The following is a 27521-nucleotide window of genomic DNA, read 5'->3' as shown; positions in this document are numbered from 1 at the left end:
TTCGAGGGGTTGACTTTGTTAATGATAGCCGTGTAACTGTGACATAGTTCACAAATATTATGATTTAATCACAGCTTCATACAACAGCCGTGACATTTACACTGAGACGCTTCCTCGTTGCAAACGAGACAAACCAGATCCAACGCTTTCTGCAGAATAAGGTATCGACGTTGTTATGCTGTTGACCTATTCTGTATTTTCATGTTTTTTATTTCATTATCTACTATGCTTATTAAAACCAGAGTTTCCCAGAAGATACGCATGCCTTACAATTCATCAAAACCCTGTAAAACGAATCGCCAAACTCTTCGTCTATTACCGAATCTTTCTCGGTATTGAAAGCGTATCGCAAATGCCAAATTACCTTTAACAAGAGAAATGTAAATGTAACAAAAGAACTACTGTTTCGTGGAGAAGAAAAAGTATTTCATGTTTTTTTTTTTTTAAAGATTATGATAGACCAAAAGAAGGAGATAAATGAGACCATATGGTAAGAAAGTTCGTTATTAAAAAGTAAAAGGAGCTGTGTTACATAAGAGCTGTTTGAGATACAATTGCTTGTTTGCTATTTATTTTTTGTGGTAATATTATTTTATTATTAGTATTTTTGAAGATAGAGTTTCCATTTTTGAATTAATAATTTAAGTAGGCCTAACCTAATATCAATGCTCAATCACCGATGATCATCGATCGTCGTCATGGTTTAATCAACGTCAGATGTCAATGACGCATCAAATCGATTGCGCAAGACAAAAGTTCCTTCAGCCTTCAAGTGAACTATGGACAGTGGGTGGGGATTTTCTTTTATGCAACCATGTTGCAATTTCATTTTTCCTGATATCTTTGTTGACCTCTGGTCATTTTTAACAAACATTAACATCTGGTTAATCAACAAGAGGAATTTGATCTTACTGTTTATTGTAGGTGGGTGTTTTTGTATCCCCCCCAGAGAAAATGGCCTTGTCTGGCTGGGTGTGTGTGGTAACAGGTGCCTCCAGAGGTATTGGCAGGGGAATAGCTCTCCAGCTGTCGGAGGCAGGAGCAACCGTCTACATCACAGGGCGACAGGAGAGCACGCTGAAAAAGACCGCTGAAGAGGTGACATCTTGAGCTTTAGCATCTTATCAGAACTATAACAGACAGATTTCCAACATACATTTGACTATGTGTCTCGCTGATGTTGGTGCTATCAAAATTGTATTCCTAAAAATACAAGAAATGTCACCTTCTTTTTTAAGAGCACCATGACTTAGAAAAATGATCTATTGTTTTCCTGCAAGTGTTTCCGTTTGAATTTTTTCACAGCTGATTTGTTTGTTCTCAAAACAGGTTAAGGATAGGGGTGGAAACTGTGTGCCAGTTATCTGTGATTCCACAAAAGACAAAGACGTTGAAGATCTGTTTGAGCGGATCAAACAGGAACAGAATGGCAGGCTGGATATCCTGGTTAACAATGCCTACGCTGGAGTACAGGTATAGGATTACTGCACTGTCATGACCCAGGACTTGGTGTGCTGCATTCATGAAATAGTCAAATGATTATGGGAACAGTTAGGCTGAATCTAAATGTCTATCACCTTGAACTCCAGAATGAGTCCTCACACACTCCAGATGTGCTCCTAGTCTGCATGGATGTGAAACTCCATAAAGATATAACCAGCTAATAGACAGGTCTAAAGACCACAGTAATGAAAGTAGTATAATTTTCTGACTCGTATGTTTCAAAATACATCATAATGAAGCGATTGTTTAACACCTTCATCTTTGTAGTTTCATTGGCAATTAAGAAACTGCAACCTGTATTGCAATGCAACGTGGGTGACTAAATGACTAAAGTCTGGTGAAGCCTCCCTTCTGTCTGGTCTCAATGAGGACTCGCTGAATTTTGGGTTTTGCCTCTCATACTTAGAAATCTCTCGCAAAGTTAGGAGTTAAAACAATGCTAAGTGTGTACATTTAGATTGTGTCATTATGTTGTAAAAGTACCCCTGTGTGACCTTAGTACGACAACTCTTTAAAAAAAAACGACTTTTTATTCCAGGCCATCTTTGAAAACATGGGGAAAAAGTTCTGGGAAACAGAGCCGTCCGTTTGGGATTCAGTCAACAACACGGGCCTCAGGTACGCTTTTTGCTTAGTCATGTCTGATGTGTCCAATGAGTCAGTCAGAAGAATGCTGAATCATCTTCTGGCGTCTGGTAACACATTTCCTGATATTTATTATTACTCATGGTTTGTTGTCAATTTTAGCTATGAGTTAGGGGGCATTTACTGCGTCAGTTGTAGCTTTCCCAGTAATCATAACCAAATACCACGATGAGGAGCATTGAGATACTTTGAGATATGTTTACTGTAAATACAAGTTGAATTCATTTGCATTGAATTAGAGATGTTTAAAAACTGGATAGAAGAGAATGTGACTGACTTGTAATAATATTTGTCCGACAGGGGCCACTATATCTTCTCAGTGTATGCATCCCGGCTGATGGTGGCCCAAGGTCAAGGTCTGATAGTCACCATTTCCTCTTTTGGGGGGCTTTATTATCTCTTCAGTGTGCCGTATGGTGTTGGCAAAGCAGCTGTAAGTTCTTCCCTCGTAAGATTTCCCTTTATCTCTGTGTATTTAGGTCAGCATAATAAACAAACTTTTGTTTCCTGGTTTCTTTCCAGTGTGACAGGCTCGCAGCAGACATGGGTCATGAGTTGAAAAGTCGAGGAGTAGCTTCTGTCAGCCTGTGGCCGGGAGCAGTACAGACTGAGTTGGTGACTCAGTTAGTACTGGAGAAAGAATCCCCAGAGGGTGTCAACTCTAAGGTAGACTTGTGTCTTAACAGCCAGTCCATATCCATGGTAAAAAAAAAAGTCAAGCGTACTCTTTTTCTTTACTAATTCTCTCCCCCACAGTTCAAAAGTGCCTTTGCCGATGGAGAAACCACAGAAATGAGTGGGAAGTGCATTGTCAACTTGGCAAAAGGTAAGATGTCACTTTCATCATTATATTGAAAGAACTGCCACTCAGGGTGGGAAGCTCATGTGCTGAATGAATGTGATGAATGAACATGTATAGATCATTTGACAAACTATTATCCTATCACAGATTCTTGATCGATCAGCAAACAAAGCCGTAGAAAATTATAGTATAGTATAGTATAGTATAGTATAGGGAAAACTGGGCTGTATTTCAAGTTAAACAACATATAAGTTAACGTAAAGTTACTATTAGACGACCACTGATTACACCACTTTCAAGCTAGAACTGGAGTTGGGGATCCTGAATACAATGGTGTAATATAGAAATGCAGCCCCGCAACAAAAGCATCGGCACAAGCCCAAGATAAATTTGTCAATAAGCAACTTTATTCATTATAAATTCATTCAAGCAGTATTTAATGGCCAGTTGGTTTACAAACTAATCTATACACACACACACACACACACACACAATAATAAAAATAGTGGCATATGTTTTCACTTGACTCCGTTCCACCCGACTCTCCTTTAAAACCAGGACACAGACTAAAACCATATCTAATAATCAGAGTGAAGCAAATCACCTAAGTAAACAAAACACGTACTGATCTCACCACAAAGCAGACACTTTTCCCCCGGCTTCAGTCAACTTGCATCACACCAGCGCCGCCTAGACACATACAAAATGCAATCAGGCAATCAGATCTTACAGCTTGCGCACCATCAACAACTTCTTCCCTCTTCGTTTAGCCTCAGTCCGTGCAATGCCATGTCACCACAAAACGCAGAGCAGCAAGCGTACATCAAGCATGAATCTCCAGAGTAAGCTTTACGCTTCTTTATGACGGCACCAGCAGTACTATCACCTGTGCCAACCCTCCAGGGGTAGCTCTGCAGCTCCCATGCCTGACGATAGGAAAGCCCTATGCTGTACAGAAATTGTACTAATCCTGTTGCGCTACGTAGAAACTGTTACACGTCAAAATTGGCAAATAAATGTAAACTGTTTAGCAACCTGATGTACGTCACCCTGCAGTAGTTAATGATCATTTTAGCTATAAATAACTTATTTTATAGTGTCTTGTAAAACTATCAAACAGTTATGTTAATGGTTCTTTCTAAAGTTGATGTCTAACTATTGCTAATGTTATTTATTTATTATTTAATGTCCCTCCATGTCTTCATCTTTTGTCTTTTTGGTTGCTGATAATAACAATGAAATGATATAAATGTGTGATATTCCATGTTTATCACCCAGATCAGCAGGACAACATTAAACAGCTTTTGAGCTTCCCACTCCAAGTGTGATGTCAGAGGAAAATGTCCACTGTGTGTATGCGGTGAATGAGATGAAATATTCCCCTAACAGTCAGACTGTGAAAGGGAGCCACAAAGGCTTGATAGAAGAGAGCATTTCAGTCACTCTGTTCACATGTTGGATCCTTCCATGACATCAGTGTTGTTCTCTATCAAATGAAGTAACTTTGGTTCTATTTTGTTTCTGAAAGACAAAAATCTGATGTCACTGACTGGGAAAGTACTTATGACCTGTGACCTGGCAAGGCGCTATGGGATCCAAGATATTGATGGTGAGTTTGTATTATCTGCTGAGGTGTTTTCCAGATGTTTTATTCTTAAATTTGAACTTAACTTAACCGTTATGTACGGTGAATCTTTTTTTTGTTTCAAGGGCGGGGTGTAGTGGATTACACTTCCTTGAAGTTCCTGCTGTCCCAGGCCCCATATGTCTCCTGGTTATCAGCTGTTGTGCCTTCATTCATACGCGTCCCACGCTTCATGCTCTCAATGGCATATAGCCGTTTCTAAACATTTTGTGTTTCAGCGCTGCAGTGGCAGTATCTGAGCTACAAGTACATGGATGACTAAAGGCTGACTTTAACAATTAAGACTGCCAAAATGATTTTGAAGGAGTATAGTATGTGTCATTTAACTTTGTATATTACATTCTTGAGTACTGATGAAGGCCATTTGATGAAGGTCAAGGTAAAAAAGCTTAACATGAAGGACGCTCCACAACATTTTCAGCATTCAACATGAACGCTGGTGTTCATGTGGGAGAAGCCACACAATGTGAAAATGGGAACTCTATATTATGACATGCCATATATTGTCTTGAGCAGTATACAAATATATCACAGCGATCTAAAGCATTCAGAATAAACATTCGAATTTGTATGTTTACATATTTTTGCACATATTTGTAATTTTTCTATTGAATGAACATGTACTCATAACACTACCATTTTATTTGACATTGATTAGTAGTACAGTTGAAGTAGATTTGTAGGATTAAATCATTACATTTCAAATAAAGAAATATTAACACTCAGCTGGTGACACTTCTCATTCATTTTTCCAAAAGTCCTCACATCCCCAAACTGAAAACAATATGAAGGAAGTGTTGCAGGGATATGAACATTTACATATTGTCTTAATAATGATTCAATTCATCATTGGGTTTAATTTGATTTGATAGAAATCACTTTCAAAGAGCAGCTTTATTTTTAGTGGTAGAAGATCATGTATGAAGCATATTTCAATTTAGAATATTGCATCTTTTTTTTTTATTGAAATAATATATTGCAAGGTATTCTCGGGGCCTTTTTTGCCTTCATTAGATTGGACAGGTGAAGAGAGAAAGTAAATGTTGAGAGGAGAGATCAGGGGACGACATGCAGCAAAGAGCCGAGGTCGTATTCGAGCCCACGGTCAACACGGCGAGGTCTACAGCCTCCGTACATAACCGATAGGCCATCGGTGCCCCAGAATATCACATCTTCACATTAAAAAGATGACCTAACATGTTATAAAGTTATTTATTCATGGAGCTGTGGTACATCATGAGTATGTTAATCATAAGATTTGGGTTTGATATTTATCTGTATGTTTTTTTTAACTTAAATGTTCAGTCGACTATTCTATTGTGTTTCTTCTAAGTTTTGTTGCCAAACTTAAACCAAATGTTTAAATGATGTTTTAAAAGCCTTCTTTATGCTGCCTGGATAAAAAATGATACGAGAATGCTGTCACCCAACTTATTTTTTCAGCCAAAGTTTTAAATTTCAGATATACTTGGTACAAAAAGATCAGAATCTGACCTTGAACGCACCAGGAATTATTTATTATGTTAATTTAGGAGTATAATATTACGTTTTTACTGTTTTTAGGATCCACAGACATGTGGCCTATCAATCTACAACTCCCTGTAGGCTACACTTTTTGTTATTAAATGCTCTTGGTAAAGACAGTAGAAGAAGAAGACGTAGCCTAGAACATCATCGCAAATCATGAGAGATGTTTGTTTGTCTGGTTTCGGGGGGTGACCAGTGGGTGGTTGACGTGAAACTGTTTAGCCTACTGCCACGGATTTATTAAACAGGCGCCTCCTCCCACCAATCCACGGCCAGCTCTCAGACTGGCACACCCACCCCGCCGTCACTGTGGGAGAGTCGGGCCTTGTGGGCTTCCTGGTCCTCGGCTCCGCCTCGCCTCGATCTGGCCGGACAGAGAAAAAAAAAAACACTTCTCAGTTAAAGAACAAAAGCAACCACGGTTTTTGGACGGAGGGGGGGAGAAGTAACGGCGACTCATCATCCAAACCTAAATCTCACGGATTGAGATATTTGTGCGCTCTTCGGCCGGATTGATTCGGGGACCTAACTCCTACGGAAGGCGACAAACTTGGTCGCCTCGCATCTTTGTATGCTGACCGTAATCCGTCGAGGAGCTTGATAAATAAGACAAGGGTCAAACAGGCAGACAGACGGTATTGTTTCCCAGCTCTTCCTCTAAACTTCGGCTGTAAAAAGCGGAGTGTGGCTTGGGGAGGGGGGTGGGAAACTCCGGGTTTCGTTCGTCTTTACGCACACACGGACCTCGGGAAGAAAAGGCTTGTTTTGGCTTAGTGGGTAAGTTTATTTTTATGTTTCAGTGAAGCGTGTCTGACGGTGAAGTGCGCCTGTGCAGTGTGAAGTGTTTTAGTTAGTACGCCATAAAGGGGGGGGGGGAGTCGCTGGACTGCTACTTGCCCCCCTGGAGCAACTTCTACAGCTTTTCATTACACTAAAACGAAGATACACAATTTCAACTACTCCAGTGTGAAAGTAAAAACATGAGACACTGGTGGGACCGCCGCATGACCTCATACCCGCGGGGTTTTTTTTGATGTATCACGTATGACTAACACGGTGATTTCATACTTGTTTGTCTATGTTTCTGCTACACTTTGCTACATTTCTTTCGTGGCTCAAGCGACCCAAATGTTCTGCCGTGGCGTAATCGTACTTAATACGCCGCATTTCTTCAGCTGTCACAAAATCTCTTCCTACTTAATTAAAAAGGGGAAGTTACTTGTCATACACGGTTACATATGTCGCTACCAACATCCTATTAATACGATTAGGTAATAAATGCAAATAATGTCAACAAAAAAAAAGATATTAATCAAAATTGGTTGGTTATTTTAGCCTTCTTACAAGAAAACTGGCATTTTATATGTGGTGTTTCTCTGTGTTTAACACCTGTTGCTTCAAAACTAACTTACAACTATATCAACTTTTTTTCATAAAGAGTATTTGATGTGTAATCCTGATCTGTATGGTGACTCGACTCTGACTCGAATGTGACTAACGGAGTCGTTTCCTCTTCCACAGGTTTCTGTTGTGGTATCTGGTTGTGGTTTGTGAAGAGGCTACACTTCACTTTGGGAGACTGGAACAAAGCCTGACTGGGAAAGGGTGAGAAAAAGTAGACCGTGATGGATTTCTCATAGATCCCCCCCCGCCCATTCCCCACGCTCCCACCCTTTTGCGACCTGTTCCCCCCACCCACTCACACAAAACAAAAGTTAGTCCCCACACTTTGGGGGAGGGGTACCCAGTCTGGACAGAGTTTGGGCTACGACTAGTTTCAATAGGAGTTCAGAACTAGGAGTTGCAAAGTAGTGGGGGAGGGGAAACAGCTGTCAGATAATTGACTTTGAGATTGAATGAGAACAAAAAGCTCTTAACTGTATGCCTCGTCTGTTAAATGCAAACATCTTAAGAGTTGAAATAAGTAAAAACATTGGTACTAAAATCAGCATATTTGTTTCTTTTGTAGTTGAGGCCACCTCTTTGGTATCCCAGATGGCAACTTACAGTGAACGTAATGGCAGAAACGGACTTCTTGTGGTCATGAACGAGTCGTTTAAAGTGAAAGCTACAAAGACAGAATGTGAAGAAAAGCTTGAAGAAAAATGTTCCCCCAAGGATTTGGACCACTCTGTCAGCTCAAATGAAAGCAGCGCAAGTGGTGTGGCCAGTTTCACCACCAACCACAACTCCGTTGTGTGCCTGCCTCTTGTGTCCGAGGGACTGAAATTGGTGTGGACACAGTCAGACCAAACCCGTGAACTTGATGCAATCCCAGAGCTTGTTCAGGCCTTCAATTTATTTCCATATCCATCATCCCGTGAGATTAACACCCTGGCCCGGGAATGTGCCTTGCCACTGGACAAAGTGAAGGTGTGGTTTATGGTGCAGAGGATTAAATATGGTATAAGCTGGTCCTCAGAGGAGATCGAGGAGACGCGGAAAAAGCTGGCAGTGCCCGAGCTTATTGATGACTCTACTGAAACAAATGAGGAAGCAAAGCTGAAGAGCAAGAGCAGAAGTTGTGAAGAATTGGTAATTGAGGATGATGAAAGCAGTGCAATAGAGGTCGTTCTCCCCAGCTTCACTCCGAAAAAAAAGAAACCAAAGTGTGAGTCACCAGATTCCTATAAACCAGCCAAATCCACTGTCCCGTGTTTCAGTTCCACCCTCCCTCCTCCTCAGGATTCTTATTTCTACCGCCCGCCAGCAGACACACCAGCAAGTACAGCTGCTGATGTCTCCCTTGACCTTTCTTTGTCATCGACACAACAACATCGTCATGGGCGCTACAAAAAGACTAAAGTTCAGCTTGCTGCCCTTCGAAAGAGCTTTCTGAAAGAGAACTGGCCTGCAGAGACGGAGCTTAGGCGCCTGCAGGAAGAAACTGGGCTGAGCCGTAACGACATTCGTAAATGGTTCAGCGACAGCCGGTATCAGCTTAGGGTTGGCCGAGGAAGCCTGGCAGCAGCCCAAACTCACTCTCAGCAGACTGTAGTCGGAGGTAAACAAGATCAACAAAGTGAACCTCTTTCACTTATTACGCAAAAGATTCATCCACTAAATGGGGAGAAGTGCCAGGAAGGAGTCCGCAGCAACGGGATAAGAAATTCCCATTTCTTTCAGACTTTTTTGTCAAACAGCATCGAAGCGTTTGGAGAACGGGTCCTTGATGCAGAAAGTTATGTTGTTATGGAGGAGCTTTCTGGTGATGGCGAACAAAGTGAAGAACAACCCTTACAACTGATCAAGATCTGCAAGATTGAGCCAGACGTTCCTCAGGAACCATCAGAAATATTGGAATCCTCTCCCTGCTCTTCCCCCTCTGGCAGCCCACCACTGTCTACGTCACCCAGTAAACCTCTTTCAAAGAGCATCAGCACATCAAAGAAAGCCCACTCAGCCAAATCCAGTCCCTCAGAAACGCCTGTTCGCTTCACAGGGGCTTCTTCATCCGCATCCACATCCCCTGCTCTCACTCCTGCTGGGCGACCAAGAAAAACCAAGGAGCAGTTGGATGTTTTAAAGCAACACTTCTTACGCTGCCAGTGGCCCAAAAGTGAAGATTACACTGAGCTTGTGAAGCTTACAGCTTTACCCCGTGCAGACGTTATTCAGTGGTTTGGTGACACACGTTATGCGGTTAAAAACGGCCAGCTGCGCTGGGTTAAAGGGGTCCGCGACCAGTTCTTGGCAGACCTGGCAGTCCAGCAAAGCAGCAGTGGTTTAACTAACGGAGGTGGAACAGCTTCTCGGCCGGGGGGTGGTCGCAAACGAAAATCTCAAGCAAATGGAAGAAGTACTGATTCTCCAGATATCCAGCCATTAGAAACATACTATCTTTCAATAGGACAACTTCATGAAAAAGATCTTGATTCTCTATGCAAGAAATCAAGAATGAGCTACCAGCAAGTGCGAGACTGGTTTGCTGCTCAGGACGCCGTGGTGACAGACCAAGAACCCGTTGTGACTGATTAACACACTGGAAGCAGACCTGAGAACTTGTATTAAGGCTATTAACTCACGTTCTTTACACCAACAAGCATAGTCATTAGTTTGGTTTTAATTGCTTTAATTCAGCAGGTTTGTAACATCCAGTCTTCCCAGTACAAGCCAAATAAAGAGAGGTTTGTGTTTTTTTATGTACATGCTGCATTTCCTGCTTATCCTAATATATTTTGACTTGAATTGTTAAGTGTGCTGCCTGTGTTGCTGTAAATAGGACAGAAACTTCTACACTGGTTTGCTTTATTTTTTTTGAGCTCATTATTTTTGTTTAGCTATCACAGTCACAGATATTTTTAGTATGCTATTGTAGCAGTATAATTTAAACTGGTTTTACCTTTGGTACCTGACTATAGCAGATACTGTGTGTAACTCCTCCAGAACAAATGTCTGTTGATGGATTTGTCGACTTTTCACTGTGTGTAATCATTCCTTAACAGCCAATAATTCCTTGTCATAGAAAGCACACTGGACATGTACACTTTAAATCGACATCTTGCACTTGGTTGTGAAACCTGAAGCCGTTATTTTCATTAAACCCAATTCTTTCACCAAAGTTTAATTTCTATCTAAACAGTGTCCTTCTTAATCTATTATCACGCTTATTGAAAACAGTGTAGTACATCTTCTACTGTTAAGCATACTTAGAAAAACTACATTCCCAATTTGATAAACACTGAAGTCATTTCTGTATGAACTGTCTGAATATGATACACCTCCCTGCACCTTCAAACAGTCAAGGCTCACAGTACAGGAAACATGCAGATGTCATACAGATGTAAATAATGCCATTTTCAATTTCTACATATTGATTCAGTCAGTATTTTGGGCTACATCTGTTTCATGTCTGAGTGTAGGGTGTGAGTTTGTTGATTTAAGACGTAGGTAAACTAGACATAAACATAACTGATGGGGTCTGCAAAGGCAAAGCATTTGAATCCAAAGCAGAAATATAACAGTCAATTCATATTCCAAATTACAGCACAAAAATTGTACATCAAGTTATGAGTTGAGAAAAACTCTTAATGGACATGCGTCATCGACCTCCAGAGGGTGAGGTGAGTTTTGAACGGAGTCACGTTTGAGTTTAGTTTGTTAGAAAAGTCTTGGCAAAGGTCAAATGACCTCAATATCGTGGAAGCTCATTCTATTAGTAATGAAAAGTGAATGCAATGTCATGCTGTAGGAACATGTCATGTAACATTTAATGTCTTTCTTTGCAGGTGTTTTCAATGTATTTTCCTGATCTCATTTGCACAATTGTGTCACTGGAAACCAGTAAAGGATTTGCCTTTATAATCACGTGTGTAAGCTGTGTTTTTTCTGCGTGCTATGGCTGTTCCGGCTAGGTCTAGCTGATAACTCTGGGTTTGTAGGAGAAAACAGCAGCTGTGAAATGTCTCTGCAAAAACAATTTTTTATTCAGTTGCAGATAAAGATTGCATTTCCAGGAATCATGCATGACGAGTCTATCAGTACTGTAATGTTGCAGTACTGTAATATCTTGACAGAGGAACAACTTTGTAAAATCAGAAAAACGTCCTTTGTGTGTTTTTACAAAATACCTTTACCAAACAAAGATGTGACAGTGATGAACATATTCCGCTAACGACTCCTTAAATGACAAAAGTGTTAACATATTAGAGACCTCTGTCACTAATGCCTGGGTGACAGTATTGATAATCCACTCATAAACTGGAGCTGGAAAACATCAGGAGTCTGACGCTGAGTTCTGAGGATGGAAAAAAACAGATTGACCCAGCGAGTACATCAAGAACATTTTGATTAGATTGCAGGTTTCATTGCAGACGTTTTTCTGCTAATCACTTCTTACCTCGTAGAAGTTCTGTAGGATGTTGGTGTTCCTTTATAAAGCAGAGGTGAAAGGGACTTGAATTAAAAAATACACTGCATTTTATTTCTAAATTAATAAAGCATGGTGAATTTATTTGATTTAATCATAGAACAAGAGTTTGAGTGATGGCCAGACTTACTGTATACATGTTCATGCAGAGAACTGTGACTAGAAATCGACGTAGCTGATCCAGGAGTCTGACAAAAACACAAAAGGTCAAAGTTTTCCTTTAATCATAAGTAACACAAGGTGTGACGGTATGATTTCTGCTGTAAAGTAAGTTTGTAGTAGAATATTTCATGTAAACGAGGACCTGATTCTGGACCTTGGAAACTGTAGTTTGACAGGAAAACATCTCAACCTAAGGTCAACTTAGAAGTTCCATCTGCGGGTTTTAGTTATTTACCAAGTAAGTAAGTTTAAATTACCAAGTTTAAATCCACTGAGCTCATAAACACAAGAGCTGAGACAGGGAAATCAAAACCTCTTGTAAAGCTAGAGAAAAAAAGCTTTTGAGTTGACAATAGTTGTTTTCAAACCAAACTGTTCTGGGGCCTTTTTCAAAGTGGAACTATTCACTAGGGTCTTCCCTGCGGACTACGAACCATGGGTTCCTCAAAACGGGGTTCTAGGAACTAAAAAAGTTCATAGTTCCTGCGATGCATAATCAATAAAAAAAGGCGGAGTGTTCCAACAGTTCCTAGAACTATGAAAAAGTTTCTGCGGTCCGAAAACACCTAATGGCTAGTTTCTATTGCCAAGCTCTAATAAGGTCAACCAGGGTCTTTGAAAATGTTGACACAGAGTTCAGGAATGTTTTTAAAAAGGTCAGTTGTGTTATTCCTTTAGAGTAGGTCCTCCAAACATGAGGACTGAAAGACTTACTATGAGGGAGGACAGACTAGGACCTCTATCTCTGGCCCACCCCTGCGTTTCTCCTGAGCCTAAACTGCGAAAAACAAAAGAGACCAAATGTTGAACTATGACATATTTTCACATTTTAACTGTAAAGTGTAGAGTCAGACAAATGACCAGAAAATGTCTTGTAGTGTTTGGAGCCATCATGTCTTTGTCATTAAATATACAAGTCACTGAACCCTTCGGGAGGGATTAACACCATTCCTCTTCATGATATTCCTTCATTTGGAGTTTGAGTATGGTGGCGGAGAGCTGTCTAGCACATTGATTCAAAATCTTCCATCGGTGTTCAAGTCAGTTGATGTCTTGGACAGTGAAGGCAGAGCTTATATTCACACTACTCTTTTTCTCTGACACTTCCATGACCCCTCTTGCCCCTTGGATGGTGAGATTGTAGCTTTCAAGAGACCAATCCCTTTAAGATAGAGGGACTCAGGGAAACCTTCTAATGATTTGCATGGACTTTTATTGAATGTAATCAAGGCTTTCTACTTCCCAACTTCATACAAAACCTGAATCCACTGGGCCTAATAAACGTTCATATCAAACAGCATGCTTCAATGTAAACTGAGTGATTGTACCACATAGTGCACCTTAGTGCTGCTCCATTATGGCACAAATCATAATCAAGATTATTTAGATTGATGTTGAGATCACCATTATTCAACACGATGCAACATGGCACGCGGAAAAGCGATTGTTTAATCTCGATATTCTTGTTTTCATAATCGTGGAAATTAAGCGCAAACTCTACAATAGCAGGAACATGGAATACATACCTCATCGGCCTGGAGCGAGGGGTAACTAGGTAACAAAAAAACATGTAAACACTCATCAACTTGATTAAAAAAATATAAAATGACAAACAACAGTTGAAACAATCATTACTTTATCAACAGGTTTACCTGGAGACGTGACAGCGACGGGAAGGGACATTCTTTGAGAACTAAAAAAAAAAAGACAAAACGTTATAAATACATCGTCCAAAATGACTTTGAAGAAACTACTGAAAAATAAAAAAGAAGGTCCTCAAATCGAAATAATTTTTACCCTTCCATTAGAAACTGTCCTGGAGAAATCTGTTACAAACAGAACAAGCTTGATTAATTATACACACACCTTTAACCTGAACAGTTTTTTTGTTTTTTTGTTGGCTCACTTACCCTCCTCTGAGAAAGTGGCTTCTTCAATTCAGCGGTCTCCTTCTTCAGCTCTGAAAGCCGCTTTTTCAAGTCAGCATTCTCTCTCTTCAGTTCGGAGAGTTGCCTTATGATAGCAGACGTAGGAAGAGTTGCGTTGTACTATGTGGGAGGTTATACTTATACAGCCACAGCAGAACAACTAAAAGACCGACTAAAATCACCTGTAACTCTGCTCGGTGACCTCTTTCAGACGCTTGTCCAGTTCAACAGACTTGTGCTTGAAGTACGCTGTAACTCGCTCCATCTGTGATCGCTGAAAAAGGGCAACCTGGGCGGAAATGAAGACCTCAACATCAAATATTTCAAAAAGTGAAAAAAGATAACAATCAACACTGACTTTGGTGTCGTAACTCAGAGATCCTAAATGATTTTACATAAATCCTAAATGATGCTTTTAACCTTGTCAACTATCACTGTGACTCCAGCAGTCTCTTGTCGAATGACTCATTAATTGACTGACTGCTCTGACATTTAACACACTAGTGCTGCAATTAAAAGGGCAACAGCGAGGGAGCTTTGGGCGAGCGCTGCACAGAGGGACGGACCTGCAAAATGTGCTCCAGCCGTGATTGGATGAGCTTCACAGGGTCCTTGAAAAACACCTTTTCCTGTGGCTTCATCTGAAAGAAAGAAGGCGTTTATGTTAAATAAGGTCATTCTCTCGTGGTGGTCTCAGACAGTTACTTCACCAACCTCCTCTGTGATGGGCAAATAACTGCAGCTCGTTCCACATATGCTGCACTGCTCTGTGGGGAAAGGATGAGACATAAGAAGCCAGAAAGTCATTCTTAATTTGAAATGTCTGGTAATCATAGTTTTTAAAAATGAACTTATCATTCAGGGCAGGAAGTGGATTATTTTTCTTACTAGTTTTGATGCATGCTTCACAGCAGATGTGGCCACAGCTGGACACGGCAAACTTGGACCCCCTCCTCGTGAAGCACTGGTTGCAGTGGAACCAGTCCATTTCTAGTTCTGCTGGTTTATTTGTCTGCAATCATTAGATTTCAATACACAGATGTAAATATGTAACAACAAATATCACACAAAATGACAATAAGTAGAAGGACAACACCATCACATTATTTTTGTATATATAGTACGGGGTTGTTTTCCTATATTTTGACTCGGCCTCAGAGGAAACAGCGAATCATGATAATGATACAATCTTTTAAACATCATTGTATCTCTGTCGCAACAGTTTAGGAAAGGTCCTGCAATGTTTCATAAAAGAAAATGATGTACACAATGTTGACATAGCCTCACTGGATTGTAGATTACCAGCCTGGACCCTCAAGACCCGCATGTTTGCTGTTGCCATCCTAGTTTGTTTTTTAGCCAGGAGAGACCATGTCTGGACAGGAGGACTGAGACATGATGCTATGACTCTATCATGCTTGGCAGGTCCCCAATGGAGATATTGAGACCAAAACCTCATTAAGAGTAATCGACTGATGTAATGAATCAAGTAGAAAGAAGGATGAGTTGCCATACAATTGGATTTTCTTTCACAAACTGTGGCGTGAATGAACACCTGAGGCATTTCTGCACTGCCTGCTCTTGAAACCAAAAGGAAAAGTCTCCTTTTTACAAAGTCTATCCATGAACACCAAACAACCTGTTTATTTACATTTTTGATCCAGAAATGAGATATTATAATGTACTGTAGGGGTTCAATGTGTGTTGGATCACTTGAGAAACAGCACAATGGAGACTGATAACAACCACAGGTCTGACTTTTTGTTTGTCACTGAACTTACTGAGATGACTATGCTAAAGGTAAATGAAACTATAGAGGTTTATTCTGTATACTGCTGTCAGTTAAATGTTTTTAACATTTTTATTACCTGAACTCAAGAATTAGGACTTAAACTAAAACTCAAAAACCTAAGATTTAAAGCTTACACCCAAACTCTGAACCAGTTCAGCATTTGTATGAATTATCTACTGAAGATACCACTTCACACAAAACAGAATATACTGTAATATAATAATAATAATAATAATAATAATAAAATAAACTATTATAGACCACCAACCGTCCGGGTTTGCTCGCTAGCTTAAAACGGTCAAATCCCCTTGTTTGTTTAGATGAATATTCATCAACAAAGGTCGAAGAAATAAACACAACTTTCAGGAGTTGTCTGAAATGGTCGTCTGCCACTCGTTAATTCTGTGTTGTTTATAATTACTTACATTATGCTCCTCTCAGTGTTAAACTAGTGGGAGTTCTCTGGACTGAACTTTTTCAGTCGGCTCAAATCCCGCGCGTCTCCTCCTCTCGCGATAGTTCCACTCTGTTGATCGGCGGAGTGACGTACAGTCAGTGATTTACGGCTGTGTTGATTTGTTAATAAGCAGAAGTTTTTCAATTGAATGGTTAACGTCATCCTTAAACACTCAGGTGAAGTTTATGAGTAAGGTAAATGTAAAAAGAGATATTTGTGATCTAGCCTAGCCAGTAATTCTTACCCTGTCATAACAACTGCACTTCATTTTCAAAGTAATTTGCACAGTTTAATAATTTGCTTTTACTTTGTAACCCATTTAATCATGTAACATTTGTGTGTGCTGCTGCTCTAGAGCCAGTCACCTTGTGAGAACTATTGGTCTCAATTATCTGGTAAAATCAACAAGGCTTTAATTTCTCAAAAATACAGGTATATGAAACAAGATACCTTGGCAAGGTTTTGTGTGTGAGATAGCTCTTGTTGGAACATGGTTCCTTCACCCAATGGGTTCACAGTGTTGGCTGCATGCCTCAAAGTGATTATGCATCTATAGTACCATTCATCAACATTTTAGGTGTGATTTAATTCAGTCCATCCACCTTTATCCAAGTCATGGCCCTGGTCTTCGTAGCACAGGAAATGGTTGTTCCATGTAGCCTGTCAAAAGTGTCAAGATATGGCTTAATAAGTTTAAAGGATCTTCTCCCCTGACAGTGGCTGTAAGAATTACAGATGCTCATTGTACAAATAAGCAGGTTAGCGAAAGGTCAAGTACTACAAGACATCTTGGTAATAGCTATATATTCAAAACTGCTTCATTCAGAAATCCCACCTTTACCTTCTCATTTATGAAGCTCCTGACAAGATGTTTATACTGTCAGAAACATTATGCTCTTCCAAATTAATCAAGGAGCCAAGTGAGTTTGTGTTTTGCAACATCTTTATATTACAATCTGAAATGTAGATACAGGCAGGCATTCAGCTTTAAACCAAGAATAAAAACAAAATTCAGAAGGAACCAGTCTTGACATGGAGCCAGGCCTGTGGGGAGAAACACTTTGTAAAATATGGAGAAAAAGTGAGTGTTTGTGTCAAGTCATTATTGCTTTTCCTTTCAAAGTTAAATACAGAACTTCTTACGCCATATATATATATATATATATCTCTCTCTATCTTGCCATTAACAAATTATCTGCCTTTAATTACAAGGTAAATTAATCATACCCCAAAGACACGTCAGGACGTCACATCAGTGATGGTCAACGGACCAAGCACAGCTTTCTGCATTATTCCATGGTTCCCTTTTGAAAGCAAGAATAAACAACTTCAGTACAGCTGGAAAAAAAAAAAAAAGCGGACTCATGCGAGTAAGAATACAAATAAATACCAGATATTGTACTCCTCCTCCTCCTGGATTTGCAGCTGGATTCACAGCAGTCACAAAGATTGTTGTAGTCAGGATTGTCCAGCAGCACCCAACTGAATTCAAAGAGGTTTGAGGGATGATAATGAACAAGAAACGTTGAGCAGATTTCCAACTTCAGTTGATAAGACTCATCGAATTGAATTCGTCATGTTACAGCTCTTGAAAACAGCACTTCATTTTTGTATTCAGATGTAGTTGAAACTCTGATATTTCACCCGTAATCCTTGACATAGTGGCAGGCTTTCATGGTGTGGTCAAGAAGCTCGGGAGCCCAAGCGACTAGTTGGCAGTGGATAAAAACCTGTTGAGGATGACAAGATCGTCATTGGCAACACATTTGAGTGCCACCATTTTTAAATTACTAAAAATAATAAAGCCCAGCTTTTGAAAAATGCACATGCAGTATTAACAGAACATAAAGCATACCTCCTCTCCCAGAGCAAATCTGAAGGTTTGAAGGGATAGGTGGATCTCTGAAGATTTTTGCCTTGGTTCGAATCGTGATCTGGCTACCTTACTGTCCATCAAACATCTGCAGGTTTGACACAGTCGGTGTTACTCACTTTCTCTACAGCTTTTTAAAAAAAAAAAAAAAAAAAAAAAAAAAAAAAATCCTTTTTGCTTTCGTACAGTAGCAAACGTACCCCTTATTGGTGATAATTGGGAACATACGGCTCCCAGGTTGCAGCTCTGGTGTAGTTGAAGCAACACATTCCTCCAGCAGCAGCAGCAAGGGCTGATGGGTTTTCTGCTCCACACTGGCCATGACGGGGATGAAGGAGCCAAGAGGGAAGCTGGTGGATTCAGCCGGGCCTGAGAAGTCATCTGAAGCAGTACATGAAAAACGAAGTCTTTAAGTTGCAGGAGTTCCTGCACAAAGTCTGCAATTCCCCATGAGGTCATGTTTGACACCCACCATTCATTAGTCCAATGTGGAACACCAGCTCTCCGTCACCATATGTGTTAAACACTGGGTCATAGATCATGGGGTACCAGTCTTTGGGCCTGAACAGAATAATAAAAAAAAAATAAAAAAACACATTTACACACAAACATCTGCAGAAGTGATTACCACTTAACATTGGTTTGATTGATTGAACACCCACCTCTCATAGGCACAGACGACCGGGTGAGTGAAGGGAGCAATGTGAGAATCAGGAGAGGAAATGTAGACCAGGTCATTGGTGTAAGTCATCTGATTACCAGTAACCTACCAGAGAGAAACATGTCAAGCAGCTGTAGGAAATATAGTTTAAATTGGCAGATCAGTCAGCAGCTCACCAGTCTCTTGAAGTGACAATCATTGACATCCACATTGAAAACAGCCTCCCTAGCAGACAGGCTGGTGGGGTAACAGTTCCCAAGACGAAAGAGTGACGTGTCAACCTGAGCTCTGTGCTCTGTCCACACGACGGTCACAAAACCAGGCCCACAGTCCAGGTTCATGTCTGAAAAGGTTCCAACACACACACCGTAAGTTTAAACACAAAGGACTTTCGTTTCACTGACAAACACCAAAAACCCTGACTTTCACTCCAGTACTACCTGCATATACTGACATGGCAGCTACCAGGCTGAACAGCAGTACACCTATAGACATCATCATGACTGAACACTTGTTATCATTGCTGTGTTTGGTTTTATTCATTCTAACTAGGAAACCTCAATTAAGACAATCTCTTTCACCTGACGATCTCAGGCGCAGCAATGATCAGCCTGATGCAAGACAGCTTGGGAAGGATTTCATTTGAGGTGAACCTTGATCAGCAGCATATGTATTATGAAATAATATGTCATGCTGTTTGATATATAATTGTAATTTCTTACATTTTAGAAAAGTTGTGGTTTTATCATCTTTTAACTACATAACCACTGTCTCTTAATGGTTACATGTTGATTTTATGTTTATGAAGTGATAGACATTCAACTGAAGCGGTAACAGACAGAACATTTTTCACCATGTTGAGACACATGTTCTTTTTAGAGCTCAGTTGTAAATAGTCCGATGCAATGCTTCCTCAGTGTGAAAGTACTGCATCAGAATTGAATGACTTGGTGGGAAATTGAATATCAGTTTCCCCAATGCAGAGGCTACTGTACATCATCTAAATCACAAACCACAGAGATAGTCATGTTTACCTCAAGGTCACATCATCTACATAACAGGACAAATAATTCAGGCAGCTCTTTCAGTGTGAAGCCCAAGTTTGTAATCAAGTTAGTCGACATGATATTGGACAAGTTCATTTGACAATACAGAGAACCAACAGCTTGATCAAAACATTCAGTATGTGAATGTAGGACTTGAAAGTCTCCATCCTTGTGTTTTAGTTCAAGATAATTCCTTAAAATGTGATCCTTTATGGAAGCGATTAGTGATCAGAATTCAAATGATAAAGCTAATTTGAAAATTCAAATGCATTAACAGAAATGCTTTTTAATTTTCAGAATATTTCACTCAAAAATAAAATGATTAATTTATTTGAATTTTAGTTTTCAACTTCAAAAATGCATGTTCTGACTAAATTATAAAGAAAAAAAAAATGACATTTGCTTTATCATTCTCAAAAAATGCCCCACTAAATTGGTATCATAATTCAAATGAAAAAGCTCATTTTAAAATGAAAATACAGTAACGTGTTTTAATTGTCAGAATATAGGTGCATTATTTGACCTATATTTACAATGAATATTCAATCATCCAGTTTGCATTATACTTTTACTCTCTATGCATGTTGTATGACATCATTCAAATGAAAAAAAAAACGCCTGCCTGGGAGCTGGAGTCTGACATGCCTTTCCTGCACTGTCCACGTCGCCATTTCGTTTTTGAGTTGGTTTGAATTAATTAATCAATCACTTTTAGCACGGCAAGTTTGAAAACAAAAAGCCAAAGACCTTTTCGTTTTCATTTGAATTATATCATACAATATGCATACATAGAGAGCAAAAGTATAATGCAAACTGGATGACTGAATATAGGTCAAATAATGCACCTATATTCTGAAAATTAAAACGTGTTTCTTTCACTGTATTTTCATTTCAATTGTGATACAAATTTATCAGGGCATTTTTTTTTTTTTTAAATGATAAAGCAAATGTCATTTTAATTTAGTCAGAGAATGTGCATTTTCTAAGTTGAAAACGCAACGTGAAATTAATCATAATTTTATTTTTGAGTCAAATAATGCACTCATTCTGAAAATTAAAAAGCATTTCTGTTAATGCATTTGAATTTTCAAATTAGCTTTGTCATCACTAATCACCTCCATAGAAATTGTGAAGTGTTGAAAAAGCAGCAGTTTCAAGTGTGTTTCAAGAGCAGAGGGACAAAAAGACTACAGCTACACAGAGGGGGGGGAAAAACAGAATCTCAGGAGTTTAACCAGATTTACTAATGCAGAGGTTTTAATAGAGCATATGGAAGCTGACATCACAACAAGTATTAGTCGGGATGCTGAGGTTGTCTGCATCCGGCTCTCCTGTTTCGCACGATCATAAGCGCATCCTTCAGTTTACAATGGACTCTGTCGAGAAAATGTTAAACATCAGTCATCACATCCAGTGTTAAACAGGAAACACTCCATAAACCCTAATGGCACATCATTACAGTTTTAGGGACAGACCTTAGACATGCTGTCAGCATTTGAGTCAGATGGATCCACGATGATCAGAGGTCCCAACACAGAATTGTAACTGAAGCCACGGGAGTCTGACAGGGAACAAGAGGCTCAAGGAAACATGAAATAAGCAAAGAAAAACTCCCTCAGATTTTTTTTTGAAAAATTACTACCTGTATCAACTCCTCTTCTGGAGCGAGACCTGCAGGTTGAGTCACAGCAGCTACAGATGGAGCTCCGAGCAGGGTCATCAAGTAGTTCCCATCTGAGCAGACGTAGAGAGAGTCATTGAAATCTAAGGATACTGAGAAATTTTAAACAGCCATGTTTTTTTCTTTAATCACTAATATTCAAACGTTATGCTTTTATTGGAATGAGCCAGTGGCTATAGTCAGTAACTGGGAGAGGGAGAAAGTGGGGAATGACATTTGGGAAAGGATTTTAAATCTCAGACGAGCAAGCTATCCGTTAGGCCAACCGGCACAAAATAGTTTATGTTTTGCATTAGCACAGAACATGAAAATAATTTGTATTTCTCATGATCTCAATCAAATGTTAACATGTTTCAAGTCATGGCAAATCCAGTCTTATGATTTACCTCATGTCTGGCTTCACATAATGGCAGGCCTTCTTGCTTTCATCTAGAACTTGTGGATCCCATGCGACCAGTTTACAGTGAATGTAAACCTAGGGAACACATCAGCCTTGTTCAAAATGGTTATGTTCAAAATATTCTCTGTCACAATGATCTTTAAACCCCCTCTCACCTCCTGTCCAAGACCAAACTTGGACTGCAGGTAAAGGACGACAGAAGACGAGTGGTACCGAGGGAGGAACTTTGAGTTCCCCGTCATGCTTTCCGCCAGACACCTGAGGGATTCAATTTAAATGTTACCTTAGCTTAAAAATTTTAATTCTTTAACAACTCAAAGACACATCTACATCCAAGCCTACCCTTTGTTGGTGATGATTGGGTGAACCTGGCTATTAGGCTGCAGCTCTGGAGTGGTGGTGGCCAAACATTCCTCCATGAGCAGCAGCAAGGGTTGATGGGACTTCTGCTCCACTGCCGCCCATATCGGCATGAAGGAGCCCAGCGGGATGATATTAGTCTTTGCTATACCAGTTAATTGCTCTGTTGGGGGGGAGGGGGGGGGGGGTAAGTAAAGATGTTTGAAATGTCTTTCTTATCCTCAAGCTGTGTTCAGCAGTGTGAAAATGTACCATCGAGGAGCGCCATGTGGAAGACCAGTCCGCCTCGACCTTCAGAAAGTCCTGATCCAGGGTTCAGGAAAGGGGGGACCCAGCCCTCAGGCCTGAAATATAAAATTAGTGTTTCCTATGCAGTCATTTCAGCTTTCAGTGTCCAAAAACAGATAAGATAAATCTGTGCTGAACTCACAACATTAAAGCAGGAAATAACTCATGACATCTAAACAGTATGAGTCTTGTGCATTCAAAGATAAATACAGTGCTAACCTTACCTTTTATAAACACACTCGATGGGATACACAAACGCTGCAGGTTGACCCTTTGCTTTTGGCCTGTAGGTCAGTTCATTTTGAAAAAGCTGCTTCTTTCCTTTCAGCTGTAGAAAAACAGATATTAGGACTCCAGGAGTGACTGAAAACTGTTTTAGTGAAATAAAGGCACAAGATTACCAGTTTTGTAAATTTGCAGTCAACAAACTTGTAGTTGAACTGAGCTTCGCCCTCCCCGGTGGGCAGAACTTTAAACTGAGATGCCATACAGTTTCCCAGGAACAGACGAGCTGCATGTGGCACGCCCTCTGCAGGGATCCTCCATGTGATCTTCACAGAGTCTTTTTCACAGACAACATTGATCTCTGCAAACAAATTCTAATTTTGACCCCTGTTTCTCCACATTAAATGTTCCAAAAAAACATTAATAGCACACATAACACAGATACCTACCTGCATTTGCAACTGTTGCAAAAACAGCCACGCTTATCACACCTAGGTAGAGATGAGTCACCATGACTGAAGGACCCTGCTCCCACTAGAGCTCACACAATATATAGACTTCCTGACAAATTAGCTGAATGATCAACATCTGTGTGGGATCAGCACAGCATTTAGTCCCCTCTCTTCTTCCTCTGTGGTGTTTTTCAACATTCTCACAGTTGTATTTGTATTCCCTTCACTTTAAACACAGGGTTGAAATGTAAAACGTTAATTAAGTTTTGTTTAAAGTTGAATTTTAATTCACTAGTGTTTCCATATTAATTTACTCATTATACCTCTCATATGTTACCTGGCAGATGTTGTGTTTTTTCTCATTTAACAGCTATTATTTCACAGATTAATATTTTTACACTCAAAACTGGTTTCCTTTTTAAAACAATATTATTCTGATTAAACCACTCAAGTGCAAGTTCTAGTAACTCTTTGTGTTATTTTGAATGAACATGTGAGCATGTGTGCTTTTTGTGTATTGTATGTGTTTATTTTACTGTCATGAAATAAACTAACAGAAATATTTCAAAAACCGATGGCTAACATTAGTACTTACTTTTAAGGGCATAATAGTGACAATAACAAAAACACTATCATTCGTTTCATTTAAGCGGGGTTTTCTTTCAGTTTTCTACTAAAATATCTATTTTAATTGAACCTTTTTTTTTAAACTGCGTAAGTGTTGAGGAATAAAAAAAGAGAATAGCTGACTTTATTTGATAGAGCGGAACCTTGTTTCCGTGCGCTCTGACGTCACATCAGTCCGGATCGCTTAGTTGTGTACACAGGAAGCAAATTCAAGTCATCCAGACGAGCAGGTTGTAATTCGCTAGTTTACCAAGTGTTTTGGTCAGATTACACTTTTTAGTATATAAATTCACTCTTCAGTCAACATGCTGATCAAAGTTAAGGTAAGAACATTGTTTTATTTACGGCTCTACTTCTACGCCGGCTCCTAGATGCTAACGCTGGCTAGCATGCTAACACCACTGGCCAGTCCGCTTAATCTATTTTTGGGTTTTTATAATTAAATCTTGTTCACATGTGATTCACACTCTGCTGACATTGGTTTCATTTCTTTGTGGGTATGTTTGGACACCAACGAGCTTTTGGCATGCTTCTATTTTGGGCGCCGGTCGGGAGCTTTTGTTATTTGATAGCCTGCTAAACTTCATCAGCAGGTTAGCCTCCAAAACAAAACCTGAGAGGACTGAGGAACAATTAAACACACCGAGCAGAGTCAGCATGTGTTTAACCGGCTGGATGTTCACATACGTGGTGTGGTGTTGCTTAAAGAAGTGGATATACTCTTATTTTAAGAGGCTCATCCAGTGAGTGTGTATAGACAGAGTTAGGAGGGTCGTCCCTTCATACCTGCTACTGCTGAATATTTCCAATCCATCAATGGTGTGAATCAGAGTGTGGATACCCCATGGAGACTGAACAATAAGTGGGTATATACTCTGTGTTCACACCATATTAATCCATGGTACCCAAAGTTCCCCTTAGAGCAGGGATGGGTCACAGCAGGGGGCCACATTCATTTAATTCTCACTGCCAGAGAATACAAAAACGATTATGTCTCAAATTTAACTCAACATATACCAGTGATCAAATATTATTATGGACATATTTCTGTTTTTTTTATGATTTCATGGCAGATTTCTTCATGTTTTCAATTAATTGATGTGTAAAAAATTGACCTGAGGGCCACGTTGAGGGTTGATTAATTGGTGCCAATTTATTTGAGAAACAGGAGGGACATGTAAACACTTGTGTTGTGTGATGAAAAGAAACAAACAGTAGATAGACATTGAAACTGCTTTTTTTGGCTAATATGCACTCTTTTAGTTTTCTGTTTATTTATTGCGATTCACGTCGTCACTGCAATACTGAACGATGTTATCGCACATTGTGTCTTTTTCTCACATTGAGCAGGTGAAGTCAGCATCTCTACATCCATTTCTGTCCCTGGGTCTGTTCAATTTCAACACAGACAAACTCTACTTGATGATTAAGCGAACCAAATCTTACTCAACAACAAAAAGCTCTGTTATTGTTGTTGCACCAAGAGTAAAAAATAATAAGTTTTTATTTATAAAGCGCTTTTCAAGCACACAGACACTGTGCATTAGTTTAAAAATAAAAAGATCGGAACAGACTTTACACACAGGTCAAATAACTAACACTGTATAAACTAGTCGTGATGTGTGATTTGAATGTGGATGGGTCAGTGCAGTCCTGAATATGTGAGGGGTGAGTCCCAGCTGTGGAGTAGCCTCTGTCCCACAGAGAGGAGCGTTAAGAAAGAGAAGCATTACTTACTCAACAGCAACGTGAGAGAGTGGTGGAGGGCGAGTCAGTGCACATGAAAACTCAGCTGTCATTTAAAGTCAGGGTTATGAAAGGAACAGCACTTCTAATGACGTCTATTTAGGCCCCGTTAGTAACATTTGAGTGTGACAAGGTTTTTTGTCTCCCATTTCCTCATGTATAATGGCTTTACAATAAATCGGTAATAAAATGAATCACTAGCCGCCCTGTATAAATCATTGTCATCCCTTTTTTACATGCTTGATAGAACCTTTTCTGCTAACAGCTGTGAAAATACAACGTGTGGCCATGTGAAAAACATTAACTGTGACAATATTGTTTAAAAAACTAAGTAATTAAGTTTTCAACAATTTTAATCTTTTTTCAATAATTTCTGGATACTGTGTGTTAAACCGATACAATCTCTGATTTTTCAACGATCAATAGAACCGAAAAGTACCAAAGCTTTAAAATGCCTACAGACCTTCAGTCATGTTTCTTGAGGGAGAGAGGGAATTTGAAGGGCGGCAAATACTGACATTTCTCAAGTTCTTTTCATCTCATTTACATGTGAAAGTTACGTGGATGTCACATAGTCAGCGAGCAGAGGGGAGGACATGGTATAAACTTTACAAATATATTGAAGTTATCTAAACGTTTTCCTGCAATTTCTGTGAATCCAAAACAAGAAACAACCAAACAATGAGTGTCTTGGTCTTATTACCTGCTGTTAGGGCTGGGAATCTTTGGGTCTCTCACGATTTGATTCAAAACAATTCATGATTCAAAGTCTATTTATGAATGAGTACATACTTCAGGATCTTTAACAGTCATCTGTGAGACTGGCTACATTTATTGTTGCTCTATTTGGTATTCTTCTGAGTTAAAGAGCTCGTGACTGATTAGCCCAAAATAATTAAAAAAGCAGGTTTTTGGAATGTTCTGAATCGATTTTAAATTATAGAAGATAAGAATCTTGATTTTTACATTAATCAATTTCTTCCCCACCTCTACCTGCCGTGCTATTGAAGCAGGTATCGTTATGGTTTGATTTTTTCTTATGTTGTACCAAAGTTTCTTATTGATCATGTCAACGTTATGTTTCAGACTCTCACTGGAAAAGAAATAGAGATCGACATTGAGCCCACAGACAAGGTGACTAAAGATTTTCCCTGTGAGATAAAAAAAAAAAAAGACTCTGGAGAAGCTTTACGACTTCTAAATGTTGTTGTTTTTTCTGTGTTAATGAAGGTGGAGCGGATTAAAGAACGGGTGGAAGAGAAGGAAGGGATCCCTCCACAGCAACAGAGACTCATCTACAGTGGAAAACAGATGTGAGTTCCCCCCACCATGAACTACCTTGAACTGCAGATCTCTCCTGAACCATCACGCGCTCACTCCTGTGTTCTTTTGCCCCTCAGGAATGATGAGAAGACGGCTGCAGACTACAAGATCCAGGGAGGCTCTGTGCTCCATCTTGTGTTGGCGCTAAGAGGCGGCTCTACGCTCCACAGGCCCCACACACTCCTCTCCTCCTTGTCCTGATTGGCTGTTGTGATTTGGCCGGCTGAGTGCCAATGCTTACGGTGTCTGTCTCAGTCTAACCATGTTACAACACAGAGATCTGACATCCCACGCTCCCGGACCGCAGCAAATACAAAAATCCACCAACAGCAACAAAGATAAAAAGGACGTTCTGATTCCTATGTAGACGTTTTTCTTTCTTTCTTTTTGTAAACCCACATTGGCATTCTGAGTTTGACCAGTTGATGCAGGCACCCATGCTGTACAAAAGACAGTTTTACATCACTGTGGTCTTTTTTTTGCTTGTGAATAAATGGTGAAGTTGATTG

The 27521-nt window shown here is 39.8% G+C and overlaps 6 protein-coding genes across 9 annotated transcripts; 3 read left to right on the top strand and 3 right to left on the bottom strand.

Annotated features, from left to right (window-relative positions):
* Nucleotides 1-5320, top strand: dhrs1 (dehydrogenase/reductase (SDR family) member 1). 3 transcript variants are annotated; one of them, XM_065953758.1, is made up of 10 exons: nucleotides 17-161; nucleotides 450-490; nucleotides 950-1098; nucleotides 1330-1473; nucleotides 2042-2121; nucleotides 2449-2581; nucleotides 2671-2814; nucleotides 2905-2974; nucleotides 4479-4559; nucleotides 4661-5320. In XM_065953758.1, the coding sequence occupies exons 2-10, from the start codon at nucleotides 478-480 to the stop codon at nucleotides 4795-4797; spliced, it is 951 nt and encodes a 316-aa protein (XP_065809830.1). In that variant the 5' UTR covers nucleotides 17-161; nucleotides 450-477; the 3' UTR covers nucleotides 4798-5320. The 3 variants fall into 3 exon arrangements, with proteins under 3 accessions (XP_020506266.2, XP_065809831.1, XP_065809830.1); XM_020650610.2 differs by lacking the exon at nucleotides 450-490 and having other exon boundaries at nucleotides 1-161; XM_065953759.1 differs by lacking the exon at nucleotides 450-490 and having other exon boundaries at nucleotides 11-161; nucleotides 925-1098.
* A 1120-nt stretch (nucleotides 5321-6440) lies between these two features.
* On the top strand, nucleotides 6441-11426 carry homeza (homeobox and leucine zipper encoding a). Its single transcript, XM_020650597.3, has 3 exons — nucleotides 6441-6899; nucleotides 7644-7727; nucleotides 8092-11426. The coding sequence occupies exon 3, from the start codon at nucleotides 8118-8120 to the stop codon at nucleotides 10098-10100; it is 1983 nt and encodes a 660-aa protein (XP_020506253.1). The 5' UTR covers nucleotides 6441-6899; nucleotides 7644-7727; nucleotides 8092-8117; the 3' UTR covers nucleotides 10101-11426.
* A 104-nt stretch (nucleotides 11427-11530) lies between these two features.
* Nucleotides 11531-16370, bottom strand: LOC109997359 (RING finger protein 212B). 2 transcript variants are annotated; one of them, XM_029280215.2, is made up of 13 exons: nucleotides 16299-16370; nucleotides 14970-15093; nucleotides 14796-14848; nucleotides 14648-14722; nucleotides 14264-14370; nucleotides 14064-14166; nucleotides 13951-13979; nucleotides 13806-13846; nucleotides 13680-13704; nucleotides 12868-12931; nucleotides 12122-12179; nucleotides 11962-11992; nucleotides 11531-11859 (listed from the first exon to the last, which is right to left on the bottom strand). In XM_029280215.2, exons 2-13 carry the CDS (start codon nucleotides 15067-15069, stop codon nucleotides 11784-11786), a joined length of 762 nt encoding a protein of 253 aa, XP_029136048.2. In that variant the 5' UTR covers nucleotides 15070-15093; nucleotides 16299-16370; the 3' UTR covers nucleotides 11531-11783. The 2 variants fall into 2 exon arrangements, 1 of the variants encoding a protein (XP_029136048.2); XR_010666320.1 differs by lacking the exon at nucleotides 11531-11859 and having other exon boundaries at nucleotides 11966-11992; nucleotides 12868-13704.
* Nucleotides 16371-17255: 885 nt separating this feature from the next.
* On the bottom strand, nucleotides 17256-19444 carry LOC109997244 (zona pellucida sperm-binding protein 3). Its single transcript, XM_020651659.3, has 10 exons — nucleotides 19305-19444; nucleotides 19041-19207; nucleotides 18866-18969; nucleotides 18676-18764; nucleotides 18404-18584; nucleotides 18186-18291; nucleotides 17975-18060; nucleotides 17721-17812; nucleotides 17558-17634; nucleotides 17256-17374 (listed from the first exon to the last, which is right to left on the bottom strand). Exons 1-9 carry the CDS (start codon nucleotides 19405-19407, stop codon nucleotides 17570-17572), a joined length of 993 nt encoding a protein of 330 aa, XP_020507315.3. The 5' UTR covers nucleotides 19408-19444; the 3' UTR covers nucleotides 17256-17374; nucleotides 17558-17569.
* A 1701-nt stretch (nucleotides 19445-21145) lies between these two features.
* Nucleotides 21146-23568, bottom strand: LOC109997300 (zona pellucida sperm-binding protein 3). Its single transcript, XM_020651725.3, has 10 exons — nucleotides 23314-23568; nucleotides 23041-23225; nucleotides 22864-22967; nucleotides 22604-22695; nucleotides 22334-22514; nucleotides 22147-22249; nucleotides 21978-22066; nucleotides 21553-21644; nucleotides 21386-21471; nucleotides 21146-21286 (listed from the first exon to the last, which is right to left on the bottom strand). Exons 1-10 carry the CDS (start codon nucleotides 23375-23377, stop codon nucleotides 21275-21277), a joined length of 1008 nt encoding a protein of 335 aa, XP_020507381.2. The 5' UTR covers nucleotides 23378-23568; the 3' UTR covers nucleotides 21146-21274.
* A 539-nt stretch (nucleotides 23569-24107) lies between these two features.
* nedd8l (NEDD8 ubiquitin like modifier, like) lies at nucleotides 24108-27518 on the top strand. Its single transcript, XM_020650869.3, has 4 exons — nucleotides 24108-24266; nucleotides 26776-26823; nucleotides 26920-27002; nucleotides 27090-27518. Exons 1-4 carry the CDS (start codon nucleotides 24249-24251, stop codon nucleotides 27211-27213), a joined length of 273 nt encoding a protein of 90 aa, XP_020506525.1. The 5' UTR covers nucleotides 24108-24248; the 3' UTR covers nucleotides 27214-27518.
* Nucleotides 27519-27521: the final 3 nt, after the last annotated feature.

Source organism: Labrus bergylta, chromosome 4 (assembly GCF_963930695.1).
Source record: "Labrus bergylta chromosome 4, fLabBer1.1, whole genome shotgun sequence".
NCBI classification, from domain to species: domain Eukaryota; kingdom Metazoa; phylum Chordata; class Actinopteri; order Labriformes; family Labridae; genus Labrus; species Labrus bergylta.
This window is presented reverse-complemented; position numbering and strand designations above follow the sequence as displayed.

What these genes read in the sequence shown, in the direction of transcription:
- LOC109997244 (XM_020651659.3), bottom strand. Translation starts at nt 19,407, where the DNA reads ATGAATAAAACCAAACACAGCAATGATAACAAGTGTTCAGTCATGATG. An exon ending in CACTATGTCAAGGATTACGG is followed by an intron (nt 17,813 to 17,974) that starts GTGAAATATCAG and finishes CTTTGAATTCAG; the next exon opens with TTGGGTGCTGCTGGACAATC. An exon ending in GAGGAGGAGTACAATATCTG is followed by an intron (nt 17,635 to 17,720) that starts GTATTTATTTGT and finishes TGCTTTCAAAAG; the next exon opens with GGAACCATGGAATAATGCAG.
- dhrs1 (XM_065953758.1), top strand. An exon ending in ATGCCTACGCTGGAGTACAG is followed by an intron (nt 1,474 to 2,041) that starts GTATAGGATTAC and finishes TTTTTATTCCAG; the next exon opens with GCCATCTTTGAAAACATGGG. An exon ending in CATTGTCAACTTGGCAAAAG is followed by an intron (nt 2,975 to 4,478) that starts GTAAGATGTCAC and finishes TGTTTCTGAAAG; the next exon opens with ACAAAAATCTGATGTCACTG.
- nedd8l (XM_020650869.3), top strand. An exon ending in ACATTGAGCCCACAGACAAG is followed by an intron (nt 26,824 to 26,919) that starts GTGACTAAAGAT and finishes GTGTTAATGAAG; the next exon opens with GTGGAGCGGATTAAAGAACG. An exon ending in ATCTACAGTGGAAAACAGAT is followed by an intron (nt 27,003 to 27,089) that starts GTGAGTTCCCCC and finishes TTTGCCCCTCAG; the next exon opens with GAATGATGAGAAGACGGCTG.
- LOC109997359 (XM_029280215.2), bottom strand. Translation starts at nt 15,069, where the DNA reads ATGGACTGGTTCCACTGCAACCAGTGCTTCACGAGGAGGGGGTCCAAG. An exon ending in GGACAGTTTCTAATGGAAGG is followed by an intron (nt 13,847 to 13,950) that starts GTAAAAATTATT and finishes TTTTTTTTTTAG; the next exon opens with TTCTCAAAGAATGTCCCTTC. An exon ending in CGTCGCTGTCACGTCTCCAG is followed by an intron (nt 13,705 to 13,805) that starts GTAAACCTGTTG and finishes TTTGTTACCTAG; the next exon opens with TTACCCCTCGCTCCAGGCCG.
- LOC109997300 (XM_020651725.3), bottom strand. Translation starts at nt 23,377, where the DNA reads ATGGTGACTCATCTCTACCTAGGTGTGATAAGCGTGGCTGTTTTTGCA. An exon ending in ACTGCAAATTTACAAAACTG is followed by an intron (nt 22,968 to 23,040) that starts GTAATCTTGTGC and finishes GTTTTTCTACAG; the next exon opens with CTGAAAGGAAAGAAGCAGCT. An exon ending in CAGAAGAGGAGTTGATACAG is followed by an intron (nt 21,472 to 21,552) that starts GTAGTAATTTTT and finishes GTTCCCTGTCAG; the next exon opens with ACTCCCGTGGCTTCAGTTAC.
- homeza (XM_020650597.3), top strand. Translation starts at nt 8,118, where the DNA reads ATGGCAACTTACAGTGAACGTAATGGCAGAAACGGACTTCTTGTGGTC.